The sequence below is a fragment of the Cloeon dipterum genome, chromosome 1 (assembly GCF_949628265.1).
Source record: "Cloeon dipterum chromosome 1, ieCloDipt1.1, whole genome shotgun sequence".
NCBI lineage: Eukaryota > Metazoa > Arthropoda > Insecta > Ephemeroptera > Baetidae > Cloeon > Cloeon dipterum.
The window spans coordinates 4,394,891-4,417,314 of record NC_088786.1 but is presented as its reverse complement, the minus strand read 5'-3'; the positions used below and the strand labels follow the sequence as shown (position 1 = coordinate 4,417,314).

At 43.3% G+C, this 22,424-nt stretch overlaps 2 protein-coding genes across 3 annotated transcripts in view; both read left to right on the top strand.

Annotated features, from left to right (window-relative positions):
• Window positions 1-10,617, top strand: part of mtt (mangetout) — a 237,064-nt gene extending 226,447 nt beyond the window's left edge. Inside the window, exon 17 of the mRNA XM_065476639.1 lies at window positions 10,085-10,617. Coding sequence (XP_065332711.1) covers window positions 10,085-10,121 — 37 coding nt within the window. The 3' untranslated portion in view covers window positions 10,122-10,617. The remainder of the gene's footprint in view (window positions 1-10,084) is intronic.
• Window positions 2,604-16,599, top strand: tara (taranis). Of its 2 annotated transcripts, XM_065476642.1 has the most exons (3): window positions 2,604-3,036; window positions 11,481-11,748; window positions 13,227-16,599. In XM_065476642.1, exons 2-3 carry the CDS (start codon window positions 11,716-11,718, stop codon window positions 14,274-14,276), a joined length of 1,083 nt encoding a protein of 360 aa, XP_065332714.1. In that variant the 5' UTR covers window positions 2,604-3,036; window positions 11,481-11,715; the 3' UTR covers window positions 14,277-16,599. The 2 variants fall into 2 exon arrangements, with proteins under 2 accessions (XP_065332714.1, XP_065332713.1); XM_065476641.1 differs by lacking the exon at window positions 11,481-11,748 and having other exon boundaries at window positions 2,611-3,036.
• Window positions 16,600-22,424: the final 5,825 nt, after the last annotated feature.

The following is a 22,424-nucleotide window of genomic DNA, read 5'->3' as shown; positions in this document are numbered from 1 at the left end:
CGCAAAGTCAAACCGTGAAGAAGTGCACTGAAGGAAGGACACACAAAGTGAAAGTCATACGAGTTAAAACGCTGAATTCGGATAAGAATATTAATTTGTAAATCACATGCACAAGTATTGAAGTTTTTTATTTAATTAATACACATCAGCTTAAACCAATCCATTCTACCTTTTATTTTCCTGCATGATCCTGATTTAATTAACTATCGGTAATCGTCTCGATTAGTCAGGAACGCCAAAGCTTCAAAATTTTAAATTTCACAGGTAGTTTAGCAATCTATAGAGAGAGTCAAGTAGCTAAAAGAGACATTAAAACCTACATTCCCTTATTGTTGGATCCAGTTGCTGTTCATTTGACTGTTTGGAATGATTACCACAGTGAACAAGAGAAAATTCCACAATTGAAGAACTATAGGCACCAAATCCATTGATGTATCGTTTGAGTTCAGCCCCTCCCATAAGCTCTATCGCAACAGTTTAAATAATGCAGATAAACTTCTGGAAAAGCTGGATAGAATGGTTTCAAAATTGAACCATAATTGCGGCATATTAAGCAATTTAGAAAACAAGCCAGCAATTTCACGATAAAATTACTGCTCAGGTGCAATTCAACTTGAGGAAGCAATCAGATTTTCCTTTTCTCAACGCAAACACCTTGGGCTCCTTGGAGGCATTTTTCCAGCTCATATATTATTGTGCAATTATGCAATTTCGCAACGCTCGTGCTTCGCGCGTTGCATAACTCGGGCGCCTCGAAGCAGCCAGGTGGGCTCTTTCGCGTCCATTTGGCCTCTGGCTGGTACCTCGTGACTCGTGAGGCCCGCGGCCGCAAGCGAGGTCGGCCGCCCTTCGCATTCGCAGCAACGGACCAATTTCCAGCATAGGAGCGGGTCGGCAGTGCTCTCTGCGGTGCGACTGTGTGTGCAGTGCAGCAGCCCTGCGAGAGAGCGACGGCGGCGGGGTGAATGCAGAAGGGCTGGAGCTGTGCGATACGTGTGCCCAGGCCCAGTAACCAGGCAACTGCTCTCTCTCTCTCTCTCTCTCTCTCGCTCTCTCTCTGAGTGCGAAGTGCCTGCCTATGTACATGTGGCTACATACCTCGTCGGCGTTTAAACGCGCGTACATGCCGTGCTCTCGGTACATGCACGAGTGGCGTACATAGAATGGGAAAGTACGCCACCGCGTGTGCCATCTACCGCGGTGGCAAAGAAATCGCACCACTTTTTGCGCTAATTAATATTTACATCCCTGACAGTGGTCGTTCGCCCGCCCGCCTGCCTGCCCACGCGGCCGCCGAAATTTCGAGCTGCTGATGCCAGTCGGTCGGGGGCGTGCGTCGCGGAAACGATCTCTCGCGGCCGAAAGGGGTCTGCTTCTGCTGTGCCGGCGGGAACCAAGCGTGGGGAGCTCTCAGGACAAACAAGAGAATTGCGCATCACTTTGGAATTCGAGATCTTGTCAAAAGATTCGAACTTTATTTTAAAAAGAGCTACGCTTGCGAGTGACAAAAAAAAAACGAAATTAAGAGTTCAGAAAAAATTTAATGATAAAAATATTATAATGAAATATATTTCATGACCGCTGGTGCCGCATTTTAGATCAAAAGAATAGTCTCCTGGCTCCTTTAAATTTAAATAAAGTAAATATAAAAATGATTATTGAAATATAATTAAAATTGGACGATTTTCATGTTTATAAATTTTTGTTTTAAATTAAAAAATTTTGTAATTGATTTTATCTCGTTTTGATGGCCATGTTAACATCATCAATAAATTATCTTAGAAATTTGAAATAATTTTTGTTCTTACTAATTATTTCCAATACGGTTTTTAAGAAATAAAAGGCGTATTTTATTTTTTGCTTATTGATTTTTGGTGAAAATCAATTCGATTAGTAAAGTTCTCTTTGAGAATTAATTTTGCGATTTGAAAAATTCACGGAGCACACACTTGGGAGCGGCGTGCGTTTTGCGAGTGCGAGCGCCGGCTCAGCAAGCGGCACGGCGAGCGCGATTGGTAGGGCACGATATACAGTTTGCTGGTATGGAAAATGTGCTCCATCACTCCTCTCTGGCACAGCACAGAGTCGTCGAGAGAAGAGAAAAAATAAAGGCAGGCAAAGTACATTTGGAGAATGAGCGAGCGAGCGAGCGAGCGCCGCGCCGTAGCAGCCAGCGAGCAAGCAAGCGGGCGGGCGGGCGGGCTATCTGCTTTGCTCTCCGCCGCCGCCACCGCCGCTGCTGCTGCTGCATGCCGAGCGAGCGAGCGGGCGAGCGAACGCTAGCTCAACCGTTCCCGGGGCCGCTCCACTTGCCGCTCTGAGTCATGACAATTTCGTCACAGCCCAAGGCTCTCGGGTCATACAACACGAACATATACGAAGCTTGATGATGTTACTACTATACGGCATAACAATACCACGGGCTCTGCAAGAGCCTGGTAAGTCCGCGGGGAGGGCGAGCTAAATTGGACCGTATTGCTAGAGGCCGTTAGGGTCGGGGTCGCTTGCAGGGGGCACGGTCGCGTTTTCAGCCTGGAAAAAATTCCGTCCGGCTGAGCGAATTTTGCCCTGACGTTCGGCCGACTTTCGGCGCCAGGAGGACGAGGGCCGAATTTCGGCGACGGGGTTTAGGACGAGTTTCGGCGGCGTCTTCCCCTCCGCCGGAGCTCGGGTTAGAGGGGAGGCGGGCCGCTAGGCCGCAAGGGGAAGCGGCGAGTGTGTGCCACTGCTGCTGCCCGCCTGTGTTGAAACCAGCAAGCAAAGCGAAGTTAGGAGGCGGGATAACAGAAGAGAATCCAGTCGACTGTGTTGTGTGCATGGCGCGTTTTATCCCTGCTCTCGCAGTGCACATGGAGTAGCAGTCCGCTGCAGCAGCATCCACCACGAACAGCCATCCGAAAGCCGAGAAACGCGGTAAATCATGAAAAGGACACCGAAGCGGGGCCGCGAGCGGCCTTCAGCCCTTTTCGCCGACTGACTCCGACGATGTGGAGTGACCAAGCGAGCACACCTATTTGCCCGAACAGCCAGCAGCAGGTGAGACCCGTCCCGAGTCCGAAAGCTACGAGTTCAACCCCCGGTGTCCGAGCCGACCGCCGACACTCCGTCTGTCATTGCACGGCGCGCCGAACATGTGATCGTTTCGCGAAAATCGCGATCGCATTATCATGTTGATATCGCGAGAGCGGAGGGGAGGCGCGCACTCACGTTGTACTGTCCAAACATCCCCTTCTACTCTTTTTACTTCATTCTTCTTTTCTTGGTGACGAGACCGCCTATTACCCAGTCTGCCTGCTCCTTATGGATGTGCATCGTTACCATGACAACCAAGAAAGCGTGGGTCTTATCGCACTTTTTCGCAATACACCCGCGCACTCGGTCTCGGACACTTGCCTCTCGCGTCCCGCAGACTTGACGCTTCTTTTCCGCGTTCCTTCCTCGCGAGGGCACCTGCTCGGCTCCGCCGCCGCCGCCGCCGGAGCGAGTGAACGAGGAAAATAGTCAGGCATTCTCATGAACCCGTATCGGATCTCTTTATTACAACTTGGTTTTGCTAACCACGGAAACGAGACCTTAAAATTTGCGAATCAAACCTAACGGTTCTTCCGTTAGGGGAAACGTCTGATTAAACACACGAGGAATACTGTTTGGAAATTGGGGATTTCATTTTTGCAAGTAACAAAAAATAAGTTTTCTATTTTTTGGCTTTTGACTTGTTACTTCATGGGGTCAAACTAGTAAAAAAACATTGCAAATTGGCACATTGATCCTTAGAGAAAATTGTTGAGTTATTTGGGAAAATTTGAAATTGTATCTAAAAAAAACTCAGGTTTCCTTTAATTTTTTTTTAGAAAAAGTTTGCATGCTAATCAAGCATTGTCTCCCTACTGTAAAATCACGATTTACATCACAGTTTAGGGAATTCTTCCTCGAAACTCGCAAACTGTTGGAAAGATCGCGACGAGAGGGATCGAAATAAAGAGAAAAAACCCATCGACAAACCGAGGAAATGGGCAAAATCTGCAATTTATCTGTTCCTCGGTCCTGCTTTTAGAGATAATAACTGTTGCTAAATTTCACAAACAATTAACTCAATTAACCATTTTCTACAGTCCACAATGCAAAATGATCTTAATTGTTGGCCTGTAAAGCTCTGTTTTAATAAAATCAAAATCAAACTGGGATAATTTTTTGCGCCCCACGAAAAAATGAGGTTTTTATTAATGACCAACATTTACTGCAGCACACTAAGAAATCAAGTATTAAAAGTGCTGAATAATTTAACGAACTCTGGTTCAAAGCGAAAGCGAAAAAAACCGTGAGTGGTGGAGCTGGTTTTTGCACAAAGCAACACACTCTTTGTGTAGGCAACCAGCCCTGCAGCTTGCGTTGATGTGTATTTAGAGAGAACTGAAAAAGGGCAGCTGGACATGGCATCCCGGCAGAAGGCAGCTTGTTGCATTTCCTCCCGATTCCACCTTTCGTTGCTCACTCACTCACTCTCACACACACACACGTGGACTGGCCATTGTTTCTGTCGGAGCGCGGCGTCACCTGCGTTAATTACCGCGCGCCTGCTTGTTTACCCCTTTTTATCCGGCTCTTTGGCGCGCGGATGAATGAATGGATCCGGTCCAATTTGCGCCCTCTTCATCCCTGACCTTTGCCTCTGGTCTCGCTAGTTCTTTTTCTTCGTTTCGCGCGCTTTCCGAAAGCTCTCATTAAATCGCGACCAACTTTGGCACTTGCGGGGCTTGGCCGCGTGCTAACCGAGCGAAAACAACAAAGCCGTTTGTTTACCGGCGCGCGCGAGAGAGAGAGAGACTGGGAGTGATTTGTTTCCTCGGCTGCCGATTGTTTTCGCCGCTCAATCATTCATGCAGCCTGCGTGATGATTAATTAGTCTGGCACGCCGGTTTAATCGGGTAATGCGAGCACACACGCACGCACTTCTGATCGATGACACTTTGGCAAAAGATACAAGTTGAACTCTGCTTCTGAAAATGTTTCGTTTTTAACCATTCAAGGTCCGAGGATCGCGTTGTTTTTTAATTCTACGGATGACCAATGACCATGTGCCTAGATCAGAATCAGTGCAATTTAGGGAATGTCAAAAATCTTGCAATGCACCCTAAAGCAATTTTTAAATATTTTGAATGATGGATGAGTTTTAGAAATATGTTTTACTGTCAACCGTATTAATTTAGTGATTTCTGAACAGAATTGAGTTGGTTCAGCGCAGAGCAGCTGCTGTGTCGCACGCAGAGCCATAAAATCGATGGAAAAGTATTTAATTTTGCAAATATTTTATTATAATTGTCGTTTTTCAACTAAAGTGAACTGTCCAAGTTTTCCAAACGAAATTTGATTTTGGTTAAAATCACGTTGCCAATCGTGCAAAATGCGCAAATCGCTGTCTGCTAATTCGAGCCGACCCAACTTTGATGTAAGTGAGCCTGTGAGAAAAGAAGAAAAATAGTTAGTTCGCGCAGCCGGCGTCTTGGGTTCGTTTTTTCTCTCTCGCTGGCTCTCTTCTTTTGATTGGGGCCAACGCAGAACGCAGGCAACGCGGCATTCCCCGTTGTGCCCCTAACAGCCGTGTTGGCTGCTGGCCAGCCTTCTACGGCAACCCATATAGCAGTCAGTCGCGCCGCCGCCGCCGCTCTGACGACGACGTGCCGCCGCCGCCGCTGGGCCGGGCCCATTGTCCGTGGGAGCGGGGCCCGAAAAGGGCCCGCCTGAACTGAGCCAAAATTAATGAATCCTGCTTTTTTATTTTTTATTTTGCTCTCTTTGTCGCATTGCTCGACATCCTCGCAAGATTATGATTAATATTAAACCTGCTGTACGTGCAGTACGCTCTCTCTCTCTCTCTCTCTCTCTCTCTGTGCTTCATGCGAGAGAGAGAGAGAGAGCGCTCCGACTCTGTGTGTAGTGTGAGGGTTGAAGTTTCGTTGCTATAGTAACCAATATATATGTAATAGTGTTAATATTGATCCAGAGAGGGGGTTGAGCGTGAATTTCATTATTGTCACAATAATAATAATAATCATTCGGTGCGTGCAGCTGATGTGAGCTGTACATTTTGCTTTGGAAATTTACGCCGCTCGTTAATTTATCTAGTAATTTAATTTTAATAACACTTAAAACGCAAAACTCTTAGTTTAAAATCTGCACAGGGGTTTCGAGTATAAACGGGAAAAATTTATTTTTACCGATAAAATAGGTAAAATAGTTGACAGTGCCAGTTAAGTGCTGCAATTTGCAATTTCTTCGCGTTTAAAAGATAATTCAAAGGAGATGAGAAGCCATGCATAATATTTGCTACAATAATTGAATAAATTTAAAAAAAAAAACACTGCATACCTCAGAAAGAACATCATTATTTACTTTCACGCTTGTTAAAATAAAAGTGTGATGGACGAATGGTTATTATATTAATTTCAAACTCATCAATGGCAATCATAAATTCCGACGAATAATTTACATTTAGCAAAAAACTAGCTAGATAACCGGAAATAAACTTATCTAAACGGGAATTTTTGAAAAGAGGAATCCTTGACCCATCCAACGCAATACTTGCTTGAAAATGTTGATAAAATATGTAACAACTGATAAATTATTTCAAACGAATAACTTAAATTTGCACAACTTAGCCGAAACCTCTGTTTTGCACTTTACATAAAAAATTGTAATCTAATATAATCCCTAAAACCTCAAAAACAAAAGACAGAAAACACTACTTCTTCATCGTCTGCCGATCGCTCGCTTAATGGCTTGGCCTGCGAATGCGACAAGCAATTAGAGAAAAATGCAGCCGCATCACTAGCGCCGACAATCGAATTTGCATGAAGCTGTGCGTGTCAGCGGCAAATAAAACTGATTCGCAGAATCAGCGCTTTCCGGTTCGCTCAGACAGTTGATTGTACCGAAAGCGCATCAATCGGTGCGTCTGTATATGGTGCAGACAACACACTCACTCACTTCATTACATAATAACAAGCGAGCAGACAACAACAACAGCGGCCGCAAGTTGAGGATCAAGGCCGTAATGATAATTTATTAATTTGCCGCGTGCCACTTGAGGTATTAATGGGCTGATTATGGCAGTGATTAATGCGGCTCGCCAGCCACTCTTTCATCTCTCGGCGTACTATGCTCACTTACTCACACCACTAGCATCCACTTATGCTAGCTGTACGAGAGTATTGAGAGAGAGAGAGTGAGAGTGCGATGAAATGAAACAGGTGCACACTACTTTGTGCACTGCACACGCGCCATTTTTATGAGCCGTTTAAGGATGTTTCTGCTGTGCGCGATTTATTATGGGTCGTTTGCCGCGTGTGTAATGATCAATCGGCCATGCGATATGCCATTTCCCTTTCCATTTCGCACCAATTTGCGCCCATTCCATTCATGCGATATCGTTCAGTTGCTGCTGCAGCAGCTGCACGCGTGATCTCGCTCCTTTGAAATTGCAAGTGAGTGACCCAGGTGGGCAATACATCGCTCTATCGAGTTTGATGCTTGTTTCGACCTTTATTCAAGCAATTTACTGTCTTTCACAAGGGTTTTTTCTATTAAATATCGCAACAAAAATAAAGCATGAACTAGATTAATTCACTAGTTTGTTAGAAGCCACCAATAGATGGTGCCAGCGGTTTCTTCAGATTTTAATGCACTGCCGCTACGGTTACAGACTCAATCCTGCTACTGTGCATTTTGCTCTTAAAACTATTTATTTTAATGTGCTGAAATCTAAACTCAGTCCAGCCATCAGCCAATCACCGTAGGAACATCGAAATGGTTTTATTTTTCATTTCAGAAAATCTTTTCACGTTTCTACGGCGATTGGCTGAACCGATTTTTATTTTCAGCTCACCAAAAGAAATCATTTAAGGTTCAGAATGCACAGCAGCGGGATTGGGTCCTAAATCGCAACGGAAGTGCTATAAAATCGGAGGTATTTGGTGGCACCATCGAACACTAATACGGCGAATTGGTTCTCAAATAAGCAGCAAATTGAATCTATATCTGAAATGGAAAATTCCTTTTTTGTCTTAAAGAAGCTGATTGAAAGACGTGAGAGCGTGAGAAACCAAAGCCGGTCGGCGTGATGAATTAACCAACGCTGCTAATTGAGTCATCTTGTAAAAGCAGAAATTTATTTAAAACACAAACACGGCGGCAAAGGCAACGACTGCCGGTTTATCTGGTCGTTTTTTTGAGGCGGAACAGACAAAAAGCGGCATGCACCATAAATAAGCAGAAAGAAAGGCATTCCGAATTGATTGATGGCAATCGGGCTGATGGAGCGTGCCTCAATGGCATCGGCCTTTTTCCTAGGTCAGTGCCGCACCGGTGCAAGGTGGGAGCGAACAAATTCAAATTACAATATATGCGCTCGCTGATAGCCGCCGATGATAAGCATCGCGCGTAAATTTTGTTTTATTCATGTAATACGAGCGCCGGCCAGTTATCTCCCATTCATATTTGAGCGGCGCCTGTCAAACACCGGGCCGGCCCGCCTGCCCGCCCGCCTCCGGGTCATGTTTATCGGAGCGATAATTATTATTATGCACGCGCGCGTGTGTCGAGTGCGCGGACGCAGTGCATTCGGTGAGTGCATGGCCCAGTGACACGTCCGCGCCGCTTTTTTATGCAAATGAGCGGCTAAACGGAAGATAAGTCAATTGCCGGCCGCGGCAATTAATTCTAATGAACGGCGCGTGCTCGCACCGAATCGGCACTCATTCAGCCTTTTTATTTACAAATGGGAAATGCGTGCGTAAACAGCCCAAGCAGAGACGCACACACACACACACACACACACACATATGCATGCAGCGACAAGGAGACACCTGTCAGTCACGTGACGAGAGCGACTCGCGCTCGCTCGCGTCGAATTCTTGACCTACCCGCCCGTACAAGTGTCGTAGAGTGGTGAATTGCAGCCGCTTCTTGCGACTTGAGATGTCTTGTCTTTTTGAAAGAACGCGATGGGTATCGCGTATCACTTTTGATACCGCTCGTGACCCGGCTATTAACTCTTGAATGGCTCAAACACACTGGCTGGCGTCTCAATTCGCCTGGAAAGGGTTGCCGCCTTGCGATTGATTTCAATTCTTGAAGATTAAAGCTTTACAGAAAATAAGAGAAAAATCATTTTTACCTTTACTTGAAATACTGTATCAACAAATGAGGAAAATGCTAAAAATTTCCCAGGTTGATGACAAAATCATCGGCACAAAAGTTTGCTTTGTCTCCCTACTGTGAAATCGTGATTTATTTCACAGTTGAGGGAAGTTTTCCTCAAAATTTGCACAGTATTGGAAAGATCGCGACGAGAGTGATCGAAATCTAGCCAAAAAAATAGTTAAATTCTTCGAGAAATTTGGCAAAATCTGGAATTTAATGGTGTTTTGGTCCTGATTTCATTATTGCTGTTGCTAAATGTCACAAACAATAAAATCAATGAACTAGTGGCTTAAGTCAATTATGTAAAATGTTCTTAATTTGTGGCTTGCAAAAACTTGAAATTTTAACATTAACTAAGTAATTTATGGTGCTTTGCACGCAATTTGGAAACATATTTTTAAACGCATTAAATCGTTAATTTGGAACACTTTCAATCCTGAAGCTTCTCTTTCTAAGGTAGATTATAGTGTTGCGAACGAGGCACGTTGCTCGCTGAGGAAACGGCACGTGATTTCACCACTGAACCTACTGCGCGTTGCTTTATAAAAAACACACACACTCAATAGCCGTTCACTCACAATCAGCCCCGAAAACAACTACTGAAGTTATAACCCCGACAGTTTATTTTTGGAAGTCCAGACTAAAAAAAGTTTCAAAATTTTCACAATTAAAGAAATGCGGGCACGCCGCTCGTGACGCCAATCAGTCAGGCCGGTGATGTCGTGCGCGTGCAATTTGCACTGCTAATTGTCCGCAATGTGGACTTGGAACACGGCGCACATTTATTTTATACATATGATATTGTGGCCGACAGTATTAGCATGGCACATGGACGCCAGCAGCAGCCGCGCGGACGGCGCAGCGAGCAGGCGTGGGTATCAGCACGGAACGCCGCCATGTTGCCACGCCACGAAGGACCCTGAGCGGCGCCGTCCTCGCGGCGCCCGCCGACCGCCGCTCGGCCTCGTCGGCGAGGGCCGGCGGCAAAGTGGCCCCGGCTGGCCGAATCGCGTTTTTCGGCGGGCGATAACGCCACCCTGGGTGGCCAACTTGGCACCCCGCGGGTAAAAGTGGCATCCTGGCCTGCTGAGCCAACAGGTTAGGCAAAAGAAGTCCGATGGGAACGAACAAGCTGCGAGCGAGAGGCACACATAGCAAGCGAGATCCTTTAGCTGCCTTCACAAAAGAGTGGGAGGCTCTCAGGTATAGTCACCGCTATACCTGGCTTCCTTTGCCTGCCTGTGAGCTGTGAGAGCGAACTACCAACGCATCGAGCGAACCTTCCTCTCAGAGACCCTTTTCAAATGCCTCCACATATAATAAAGCCCTTGAACCTTTTTTCTTGCCGCGTCCCAAATTCCAAAGGCGCGAATGGATTCTTCGTTGCCTATGAATGCGCAATTTTTCTGTAACTCTTTAACATTTTTTTTTTAGTTTATAACTTATATTTTCTTTATCCTAAATGTACAAACTAGAGGTTATTAATATATTTATAATGTCAAGTCACATGAAAAGAATTCTTATCATATGTAGAAATTATGATTACTTTTAGAAATATAATTAAATCTTTATTTGCGTCGGAAATGTTTTGCTAACAATTTTAATTTAGAGCTGTCAAAGAGGTCGAGGTCACTAGCACTTGCGATAATTCCAAATGCAGCTCAATTTTGTGTAATCATTAAGCAACAGTTCAAAACAAGTGTAACCACAAGCTATTTTCCGGACATCTTTTGTCCATCGCAATGAAACTGTTAATTTGTCTGCGACGTGTGTGTGTGTATTCATTACTGCTCATTGTGCACGCAAGGTGCTTGAGCGAGCATTTAACTTTTATTAGACGCAAGCAGTTAGTCTCACTCGATCAGGCTCACTCATTCAAGTCACCGGCGGTAGAAAGCAAAGCGGCTAGAGAGAATGCATCTGCCACTGCAGCTCTGATCGCTTCCTGCTGCATTCTATTCTCGGCAGACGGGGGGGTGCGTGTTTTTCCCCTATTGAAAAGGCTGGCAAGCCTGCACCCCTCGCAGCAACACAAAACCAAGGCCGACCGACGACGCTGCTGTTCTGTTCTCTCTGCGCTCCCTCTCCGCATCAAGGGTGGCGCGCTTTGAAGGGGGAGTTTGTTGGATGGGGATGCGAGCGAGCATTGTTGGGGCCGTCCCCTGTATTTTCTGTTGCGCGTCTCTCTCTCTCTCTCTCTCTCTCTCTCTCTCTTTCTCTTTCTCTTTCTCTCTTCCTTCTGCACTTTGCTAATGGTATGAAACAATTCTGGCCTTTTTTAGTCGTACGTGCAATTCGAGACGAGCAAATGAAAAAGTTGCGCGAGCCTAGATAATGCGATGACGATTTTATTGAGAGGGCGGCTCGGAATGAGAATGAGACGGCCGAGCGTCGGAGAGACAGACGCACGGCCTGCAGGAAGAGGAAGTTGGACTTTTTTGTGCATCTGTCCACACGGGAGAGCAAAAAACTCTTGCTTCAAATAGGTGGCTGCAAATTGGTTCTACAGCTGACTGAATGAGAAAAAAACACATTTACAAAAAACGACGAGTAAGCCTAAATTTGAGCTCAAATCAAATTAAAATGTATTAAACTAAATTTTTTAGACTACGGTGAGATAAAAAAAGCTAAAAATTAAATTAAAAGATCTGATTTTACCAAATCTCCTTTAAGCACCTCAGTTTTCTCCAGAAATTAATTTGCTTTTAATTCGATTTGCAATTAAAAAAAAAAAAATAAAAACGAGAACCGATTTCAAACATTTTTATTTTGGCGTAATATTTTCCTCGTGTTCTCGCGCTGGTGTCCGTGGTGCTTGCTCTTCGCTTGCCTCTCTACCGCTTCTTTCGCGGTCGACCAGTTTAGTTAAAACGCTTTCCACTAGCTAGAGGCACCACACTTTGGTATTCCAAGTGAAAGAACGGCGGCTGGCTGGCTCTGTTGCTGCCGCTCGCTCGCTCGCTCGCTGCCTGCCTCGACGGCCTCAGCCGAGAGAGAATTCTTTCTCGTTGGCTTCAGATTTATTTCACAAGAGCAGCCAGCCAACAGTATAGTGGCGCTCGTGGCCGTCACAGCGCACGTACTCCAAAATATTTTCAACAGTCGCAATTGAAATAATGAGGAAACAACAACGTTTCGGCTTACAATGAGACAGCCAGAATATTATTTATTTAAAAAATACGTTTTAGCAAGTATTTGTGTTTTAAAATAGTAGCAGTTTCTTGCAAATTTATCAAAACGTAAATATATACTGATTTTTAATAATACATTTTAATAGTAAGTTTATTTATGTGCAAATTTTGTACTAATTATCTTGATGCAAGGATTTATTGTAAGGAAGGTAATTTTCTTCTGCGGGTGGATTTGGTAAAATAAATAAGGAACAAATCATGGCAGAGGCTCTATCATTTGCGATCAAAATAATGATTTTTTAAATATACATTTTTTCCTCCACGCCACGATTATTTTTAATGTCGATTGTGTAAACGCCTGGATATATAGGCAATTTCTCTCCATTCTTGCTACGCAGGTTGTATAACTTACAACATGCCCACGATATATTTTTTATTATCTCTACTTAAATGCGATTTTTTTAAACAAATATCTCGCAGTTCTTTCTAATTTTAATTTCTATGAACAAATTGAGATAATTATAAATGGGGCAGGGAAAAAGGAAATACATTATCTGTCACAAAGGCGTATGGAGGATTCGTCTCGCAGAGTAGATTCCAAATAATATTTTTTCGAATTGTTTTTTAAATCCGACCACTATTCAAGGAATTATGGCAATTTCTTAAAAAAAAATACTCTAAACCTAGATTTAGGGAGGTATATCATTGGAAAAGTGATATCTCAGATTAAACAATCGGATTTTAGCAAAACTAACACCAAATTACTCCGATTAATATAAAAATGAGACAATTTAATTTTAAAAACGGCAATCGGTAGAATCGGAATCCCCAATATGTTTTCAAACCAACAACGCATGATCTCTGAAGGACCTATTGACTAAATCTGCCTTTTTTCAGGTACCCATGACGGGGCTGCAGGCGAAACGAAAACGCGACGAGGAGGAGGAGAGCAGTCTGCCGGCGCTCAAGTGCGGCCGCGGCGTGGCGTGGCCGTCGGCAGCACGGCCAACGCCACGCCTAGTCCCCGTGCGCGAGAACCCGTGGACGCTGGAGGACAACTCCCCTCCGGACAGCGACGAAGAGGAGGAGGATGACGACGAGCTGGACGAGCTGGAGGGCCGCAGCAAGCAGTACCTGTACCCCGAGCAGGCCGCGTCGCCGGCCTCGCCGGTCACCTTCTACCGCAGCTCAGGCGATCCGTACTCCCCGCCGCCACACCGCTTCATCGGCGGGCGCTGCTGGTCGCAGCAGTACTGCTACCAGCCGCAGACGCACAGCCCGACGCCAACGCAGACGATCCGCTGCGCCGAGAATGGCAAGTCGTACCTGGAGCTGGGCTCGGCGGCGTCGACCGTGGTCAAGTCTCGCATGGCCGTGTACCGCCAGCAGCGGCAAAACGTGTTCAGCCTGTCGATGCTGAAGCTGGCCCGCTTCCGGCAGTACCCCGACCCGAGCCTTCACCGCTCCGTGCTCATCTGCAACACTCTGCGGCGGATCGAGCGAGAGACGGAGCAAGAGAAGGCGGAGGCGCCGCCGGCCGCCGCCGCGCCCCAGCAGCCGCCCTACCAGCAGCCGATAGCGTACCCTGCCACGCCGCCGCCGCAGGAGATGCCCTTCTTCGAGCCCAGCCTGCGCGATCTCGCGTCCCCGGCGCCGCGGGTCACCCCCTTCCCCAGTCCGGCGCACCCCGGCGCCGAGGAGAGCGTGTCCAGCTCGATAAACTGGAGCTCGGTGCTCAGTCTGTCCAGCCAGTCGGACCTCGACCCGCTGAACAACAACGGCGCCGCGAGCGCCGGCGTCCTCGGCGACGACCTCGACAACGAGTGGAGACTCGGGAGTGACGACTCAGTGCTCAAGTCGCTCGAGCGGACTACCTTGGTGCACCAAGCCGGTGTCAACGGCGAGGAGCTCGTGGACAGTTTGATGCAGGTGCTGGTCGGCACGTAGCCCGACCCGAAAACTCTGACAAAGTGTTGTCCCCCCGTCGTCGTCGACGGCGACGCCCGCCCGCCCGCACACCCTCCGGCCGCCGCCTCTCATAATTCCATTGCTTTCCGTTCTTCACTGGCCCCTCCCACGGTTTGCCTGCGTTTCTGCTCCAAACAATCGAGTATCTTTGATTCCTTGCAATCGTTTCGATATTTCCGAACCTTGGTTCCGAGGGCCAGCGAACAGAGCAGCTCCCTTCGGTACAAATCGCTAGAAATTCGCGGCCAAAGTGTGCGTGGCTCAGGCTTTCAGCCGATACTCAACAAAAACGTCTTCTGACTCTTCTGTTGACAATTTCTGATTATTTGTGATACTTACTCTGAGATAACTGCTTTTGTACCTCGGCACGGAAATGGTTGTTTCAGACAGCAATTCAGAAATGTTGTGTATTAATGGGAATTTTTTGAATCGTTACACACACATGCGTACAGACTTTTTCTCGAGTCCCTATGATTGTGCTGAAGAATCTGTGTGTACAGCAGAATTTCCATGAGGTTGTGACACTAGAGAGAAAACTCGTAGACGCTGAAATGCAAATTCTAATGAGCAACGCCATCCTTATATCTGTAGCTGCGACTCTCTCACGCTGGCAGGCAGGTCTGATTAGAAGAGTAGGTTCGTTTTATTGCATTTTTAAGAAACTATTTACACAAGCAAGTCATGTTTGGTCGCCGAAAAGTAAACTCTGCTTCGATAAAGATTCGGTTTTTATGCTCAACATGTGCTCAAACGACAACGACAAATTTTGTGTACTGAACATGATCAACAACAAGTATTATTATATTGAGGTTGCTATTTTTCTATTTGATTTTTTCTCGCTTGTCTTAATGAAATCGAATCATTGCAATGTTTTGTTCTTCCGAAGCAGGCCGCAACTGGGACACTCACTCAGTTCTCCGCTCTGGAAAGCCTAACTTTCCAGTCCGGCTGGCTAGGAAGCGTGCTGGGCTCTCTAAAGTTGCAAATCAATTCCGTCTGAAGAGATGATGACTTTTAATCACTCACTGCGTTCGATTAGCTTAGCCACGATTCACCGACACAACCACATAGAGCCAATATTACTGTAACACGTAGAATTACTTCACTGAAATATAGACAGGAATGCGCTAAATACTCTTTTTATTTTAATTTCTCTTACAAATCTGTGGTTCCGAATTGACGCAGCTCAAATTGTGTGAACTAAAGCAATACTGTACCAATGATTATATTCGGAGAAAAAAAGGAATTGCTGACGAAAACGCAGAATCGAAGAAAGAAGAAGATAAAAAACACTTAAAAGAGAACTACAGACTTGTGCTGTGATAATCATGTTTAATGTAATAGCGCCGCTTTCACGACTAGGTAGACACGTACTCTTAATGTGTATTGTTTCTGCATCATGATGTTCGCGGGGGGGAACTGGACGACCGGCGGGGTCTGCGGGCCGAAAAGAGTGCAATAAACCTGAGTGATTTCGCGATTGAGATGAAAAGTCAATAGTCAGGGATCTATTTACCGACGAACTTTTAAAGCAACCCAACAAGTACAATCAAATACACACTAACGTAGCAGACGAGGGAATTTTGTAATGCAACGGGCCAATTTTTTATCAAGTTTGAATTGTACTTGTCATGATGTCAGAAGCAATGAACTGGGGCGGGTTAGCAGCTGAAACGAAATCCGACGCAATCTGAGACCTCGACAGGATTAATTATTGAGATATGATTAAATTTTAAGACACGAACGCGGACCTGCTACAGTACACTTAAAAGTTGGACGGCTAACAATAGAGTAAGGATGGCACAGCAGATTGTGAGACATGCTCGCAGAAGATGATTTCAAATGTACAAAACGTTTGTCTATAAAGATTATGCTAAATATAAAATGATGATGATTATAACGATTATTTTTTCAAAGCCAAAGATATTTTATTGGTTAGGGACTGCTGTGGTTAATAATTACATGAAAGGATCACAGACAAAAGAGCGCATCGCGTTTGTTGCCAGACGAGCGCTATTGTTTTCTAATGAATGAGAATCGATGGTTTTGTTCGCGCATGTACAGGTGGATGAGTTTACTTGAGCCTTGTTTCTTGCTGAAAAAATGTTTCTATTTTGTGAACGACGGGACAAATTTCAGACCATGCATAGTTAAATGTATTTATTGGAGCAAACGAATGTTCTTGAGAGAAAGATGCCAGTCGAATGAAAGACGTGTTAATATGAAGACATTGTAAAAATTATGATGATGATGATGATGATGATGCAACTGCTAATAAGCAATAAAAATTTACAAAATTTAACCAGACGTTTTTAATTGAATCAAATCAATATCAAACAAATTGATATACCAAACCCTGCTTTTAAAAAATATTCCTCTTAAAACGATTTTAATACATCAAAAAACAAAATATAACGAAAAAATGCCTAATAGCTTTCAATGACACCACTAACAAAGTAGGAAGAAATAACAAGCAACAAAAACGTGGTGAGCTGCCAATTAGGAAACAATAGGCACAGTGATAATTAGAAAATAGCAGTCGGTATGCAACCGGTGGAACGCTGTTGTGAAGATGCTGCATACCTTCAAGGGAGCTCGCGCCCGTTGGAGTGAAGCGGAGCTGGATGAGCATGGCATGTGCGGGTTGGACCAAAAATGTTGTTTTAATGTCCCGTACAACTTAGCATTTTAAATTAAATTTTTAACAATTTACTACTCAATAAAACACCCCTTAGATTTTTCTCTTTTGTTGCTTGCTATTGAGCTAATTATATGAGGTAAGTTCTGTGAAAAATTTACTATAATTATATGACATTGCTTTTATTTTTCGAGATGAGCGGTGGGACGCCCAACGCGGCCACTCTTTAGGCTGGAGTGCTTGACACCAGCTATAGACGAGCTAAGTTGGTCTGTATGAGGGGGCTTCAGTGTAATGTGATATTGTAGTATTTTTTAAATTATTATCCACACATTTTGAGATTTTAACCTAGCTTGTTCATCGGTTTGATGTTTTGAATCATTTCCTAGATTGCACGTGGTTCATTTTTTTAAACAATTGGCAAAAGGAAGCAATAGAGTTGAGTTTTTCATTGATGACTATAGTAAGTAGATATGATACTTGAATTTATTGTTTGTGGAATTTGTCAACAGTTTATCTCTAAAATGTGCAATAATGAAAGCAAAACATAAGATCAGTTAAATTTCATGTTTTTCCAAATTTCTCAAAAAAATTAAACGGTTTGTCAATGATGTTTCGCTTGATTTCGATCCCTCGATCTCGTCATTATCTATCTAATGCGGTGTGAATTTTTAGAAGAAATTCCCTACATTGTAATAAAGATCGTGGTTTTACAGTAGAAAGAAAATGCTTGATTAGGATGCAATCCTTTGAGCCTATTTTCTCAAAAATTTAAACGTCAACCAGGGAAATTTTAGCTTTTACAGTAAAAAAGGAAAAAAAATGATATTTCCCATATTTTCTGTGAAGCTTTACTTTTTAGCAATAAAAAAATATCAAGGAGAGAAAAAGGACCAACATGATCGACTGTAATAAAGTAAATTGAAAAAAACTTAGTCATATTACGTTATCGAAAACCAACTATAATTTATTAATTTAAAAGGGATGATTTTATTTCAGAAATTTGCAGCCAAAAGGAATTTAGGGAATTAAATAATAACGCAAGTTTCCATGTTATGGTGTTAAATTTCTTTGCTAAAATGACTCACATTACTTTGCTGTATAATGTCAAGAGCTTTCTACATATTTGCGAGTGGTGAAGAAGTTGGCGAAAGTCCTAGCAATTATGACGTTGTTGGAGACGCGTCTCGATCAGGCAAGTCTGAAATTTTTGCCCTGCTGCGCAACGGAGCCGGCGGCTCGCCTTTCAGCCCGATGGATGGTGGTCTGGGTCTGAAGAGTGGCGGCGGCGGCTGCATACACCTGGGTGGCAAACAGGACAAATAATGCAAAAAAAGGTGCGGCGGCCACATCAAGCGAGCGCGCGAAGAGGAGCAACTGCGCACATAGCCATGTACAAAGAAAGCACTGGTCGAGGCGGCCAGGCCAGGCCAGCCGGGACGCAACGCAAACACCTGCACTCGCTCTCACGGCGGCGGCCACCAATAAGCCGAGCGACTGCCCCTCGGGCCGCACACAAATTAAAGGCTGCTGCCATAAAACGCCGCTGATTATAATGCATAATCGCCATAATGATATTGCTCTTGATTTTCTTTCCTTATTATCATGATCGTTTTCTGTAACGCGATAGAGATGAGTCACTCACTCACTCTCGCCGCTTAGGATCACACGCGCATAAAAAGGTCCATCGAGCAAAATTATGGCAGATACACACACAAAGGAACCGCAGCGAGTGTAATTTCTTCATTGTTGTGCACCGCGCCGCGCGCCTGTTCCCATTCATAATTTGGCTAAACCGCAAAGAGTAGGCGTTTGAGATTTATTGCAGTAAATCGTGATAGTGAAATATATATTTTCTTTGGCAATAATTTGATTTCATAAATTCGGGCTGACTAAGAGTTTACTAGGGCTTCCCTAAGGAAAGTTTTTATCTAAAAGAAATAATTAATAAGCTGGAATCTGAAGTATGCCACTTCTTTTTATCATTTCTGTTATAATTAATTTGAATTTTTAATATTCAGAAATAACAGCTCATCCCGAAGGCAGAGCGGGAAAATGCCGTCGTCCAGAACGACAGGCCGTCACTATTTTACTCCAAAATCATAAGACCGAAGAAAAATGTTCACCTCAGATTCAAAATTTTAAAATAAAAAATCTTCACAACGCAAAACAAATATTTTTTTCATAAGACCGAAAACTCAGTATTGTTTGTACTCTTTGGCCTCTCTTTTGTCACGCGGCCAATGCTGGAAACGAAGTACAAGAATGACTCCTAACCAATATCACCACCAACCAATTTTTCAATTTGCTCTAGTAATATCATAGCTTTTTTCTATGCCTTTTCTCCTAGCATAGTTTTTAAACACTATTTAACCCTCTCTCGATATGTTGAGGTTTCAAATGCACTGTTTGGATAGTACAAAACTTTAGATTTTCTTTTGGATCCTAATCAACAATTTGTGTTTGATATAACCTCAATTTAACGTATTGGTTCATAAGAGGGCCGCTAGGTGTTTTTCACTCTTTTGCATTCACCATAATGTTAAACTTTCTGTCTTGCGCAAGATTGTTCGGACTTCCGCTTTCGGTGAACAAATTTTGTCGGTCTTGTGGAACTTACACTTCGGCCTTCTGAACACGACCCAGCAGAGCGGATCTTTAATTGAAATAAGATTGGATCTTCACTTTGTGCACACGTCATGGGAATGATCTTTTCCTTTTGTAGCGAAATATTCTTTAAAATGGATTCAAAATTAAGCAGGGTTATCGTGCAATTAACCGAACAAATCGGCGAAGTTTGTTTATTTGATATTCAAGTTGCAAGCCGTTTCTAACCCAATTCATAGAATAAGATATAAAAATAAAAATTGATTCTTAACATGCGGGTAGCTAGATGATTTGAGAAGCGATCAGAAAGAAATATTGATATTGACCGATTCTTTTAAGAAGCCAGCAATTCCTGCTTGACATTCTGCCTCATCGAGCCATAATTCGCGTTAGAGGATTTTTTTATTTTTTGATAGGTCCTGTTATTTGCCACTGGAACTGCAGCCTGCAACAGCATTGGGCACGGCCAATTCAAAGATTCTGATTTCGCTTGAAATATATACTACAACGTTTTAAAGTGTTGAACAAAACTTGAAAAGTGAACCTCAACTATTTAATTTCCTCCCGCTTCGGAAATTTTTGTGTAATTCTACGCAAAACTAAATTTTTGGGCAAACCCATGTCACCCAGTTGATTTCCTGTCAAGATCCCCTTTTATATTTATGATGTTAAGTATCTTTTAGTTTTTCCGAACTCGCTTTTCGGGAATTTCGAACTTCAGCAAAAAAAAGCAATTATCAAAAGGGTAAAAAATTTCGTATAACTGTGAAAGAAAAAATTGGGCTATATGAATTACTGTCATTGCCAAAAAGAGAGCAGTCCAGTTTCAACAATTTATTTTAAAGCCCTGAGTTTTGGGGTGAATGACACTTCTAGCTGAACAAAACAATGAGCTCAGTAGGAATCGGCCTTGAACAGCTTAACCAATAAACAGTAATGCATAATCCTAATAATGCTCAACCACCTACTGTCTTTGTTATTATTTTTTTGCCAACTTTAACGTGCATGGGCAAAATAAGGACTACACATAAGCTAATCGGAGATAACAAGCGAACAAAGTGCTCTTTCTGAAAGTGAATCATGTTGGACGATCGAGTCTTCTCACTCGCAGCTCACAGCGCACAATCAGGTGGTGGTGAAAAGTTTGTTTGCCCAGTGTTCCTCGCACCATGGGTGGGTGACAAGCTAAGGGTATCCTGTTTCTCCAGAATCGCGGGCGATAAGGAGAACGGCTGGTGCATTTCAGACGTCAATCCGTGGCTAATTGCGTCACCGAATAAATCAACACTCACACACGTACACGCGGCTGACACGCCGATGCATACATGTGGATAGCGCAGAGTGAGAGCCGCCGCCGCTTATGTTGCTCCCACGACGACCTACACAAAGGGGAAATTCCTGTCGCATAGTTCACACATTATTCGATCATCGCATCAGCGGACGCAAATCAATGCGAGCTGAAAAAAATCACGTCAGCATCAACGGGAAAATTAGAAAAATAGGGCTTGCTGAAGCGTGATTTGCTTTGGCATGGTTCTATTTTTGTCATTTTGGTTCAATCACCAAGCCGCCACACAATGAAATTAAACGTGCGAAGCGTGCGGTTGTGTCTAAATTTGGAATCCAATTCGTCTCGTGGAGATGATTTCCTTCGTGTTAAATCCTGGCACATAGGACAAAGCTCTTAACATTTTTTCAGTTGATATTTCGTTTGAAAATTTTAAATTAAAGAAAAATTTGTGAAAATCCTTTTTTACCTTTATTTTCAATAAAATCTTAAAATTAGGGAAAAGCTTAAAATTTCTCACCATGACGTTTAAATATTTGAGAAAGGTTTGCATGCTAATCAAGCGGCGAGAAAATCATGATTAATTTCGCCAGAAGGGAAATTCGAAAACTATTGGATAGATCGCGACGAGTGGGATCGAAATCCAGCGAATAATCATTAACAAAACCATTTGATTTTTTGCAGAATCTAAAATTAGTCGTTCCTGATTTGATTATTGCTTATTAAAGAGATAAACTATTGCTAAATTCAGGGTTGCATTTGCTTACCACCCGGTTTTTTTCCACTCAGTTTTTACCAATTTCTTGCGCAAGAATTGCAAGAAATGAATATATTCCACTTTTTCTTCTGAGAAAATCTTAAATTTCGATCGGAGTGCTCAAAATTTCCTCCACTGTGCAGATATTTTCTTTAAAAATGCTATTTTACTGCCTCAATTTCTTCAAAAATTTATCTCTGACAAATTTTCAAGTCGAGGTTAAATCGTTTTAATTAGTAAATTATTGAAAAATAAGGTGAAAACATTGCCTGCAAGAAACTGGCAAAAATTGAAAAAAAAAACGCATTTTACCACTGAACTGCATTTTTTAAATGCGGTTTTTTTGCAGCCCTGTCTAAATTTCACAAACAATAAACTTATGAACTAATTTTATCTTTAGTCAACAATGCAAAATATCTTTAATTATTGATGGACTGAAAAACTCCCCTGTAAATAAAATGCAATTTAAATAAATGACCAATTAAATTAATTTGGCTTTACGATTTTTTTAACCTTAAACAAATCGATTTCTGCGCAACCGTGGCAGCTAATAATTTTAATTATCCTCAAAAGGAAAACCGCGACATTGGTCCAATTTACATCTTCTGGGATTCACAGAAGGTAAAACGATGTCGGTTGAATTTACTTCAATTACTTCTTACTCATAATATCGAAAAGTACCAATAATACACCTTCCAAGTTCCCAATAAGGAAACGTAAACTTTGTAAATAAATTTTCCTCCGGCGGCGAGACGCCCACGCTGTGCTCAAAATACCCCGTGAATAATCTTCAAATAATGACGGCGCGTAATTGTTATTGTCTCCGATTGACATCTT

What these genes read in the sequence shown, in the direction of transcription:
- tara (XM_065476641.1), top strand. Translation starts at nt 2,986, where the DNA reads ATGTGGAGTGACCAAGCGAGCACACCTATTTGCCCGAACAGCCAGCAG. An exon ending in GCCCGAACAGCCAGCAGCAG is followed by an intron (nt 3,037 to 13,226) that starts GTGAGACCCGTC and finishes GCCTTTTTTCAG; the next exon opens with GTACCCATGACGGGGCTGCA.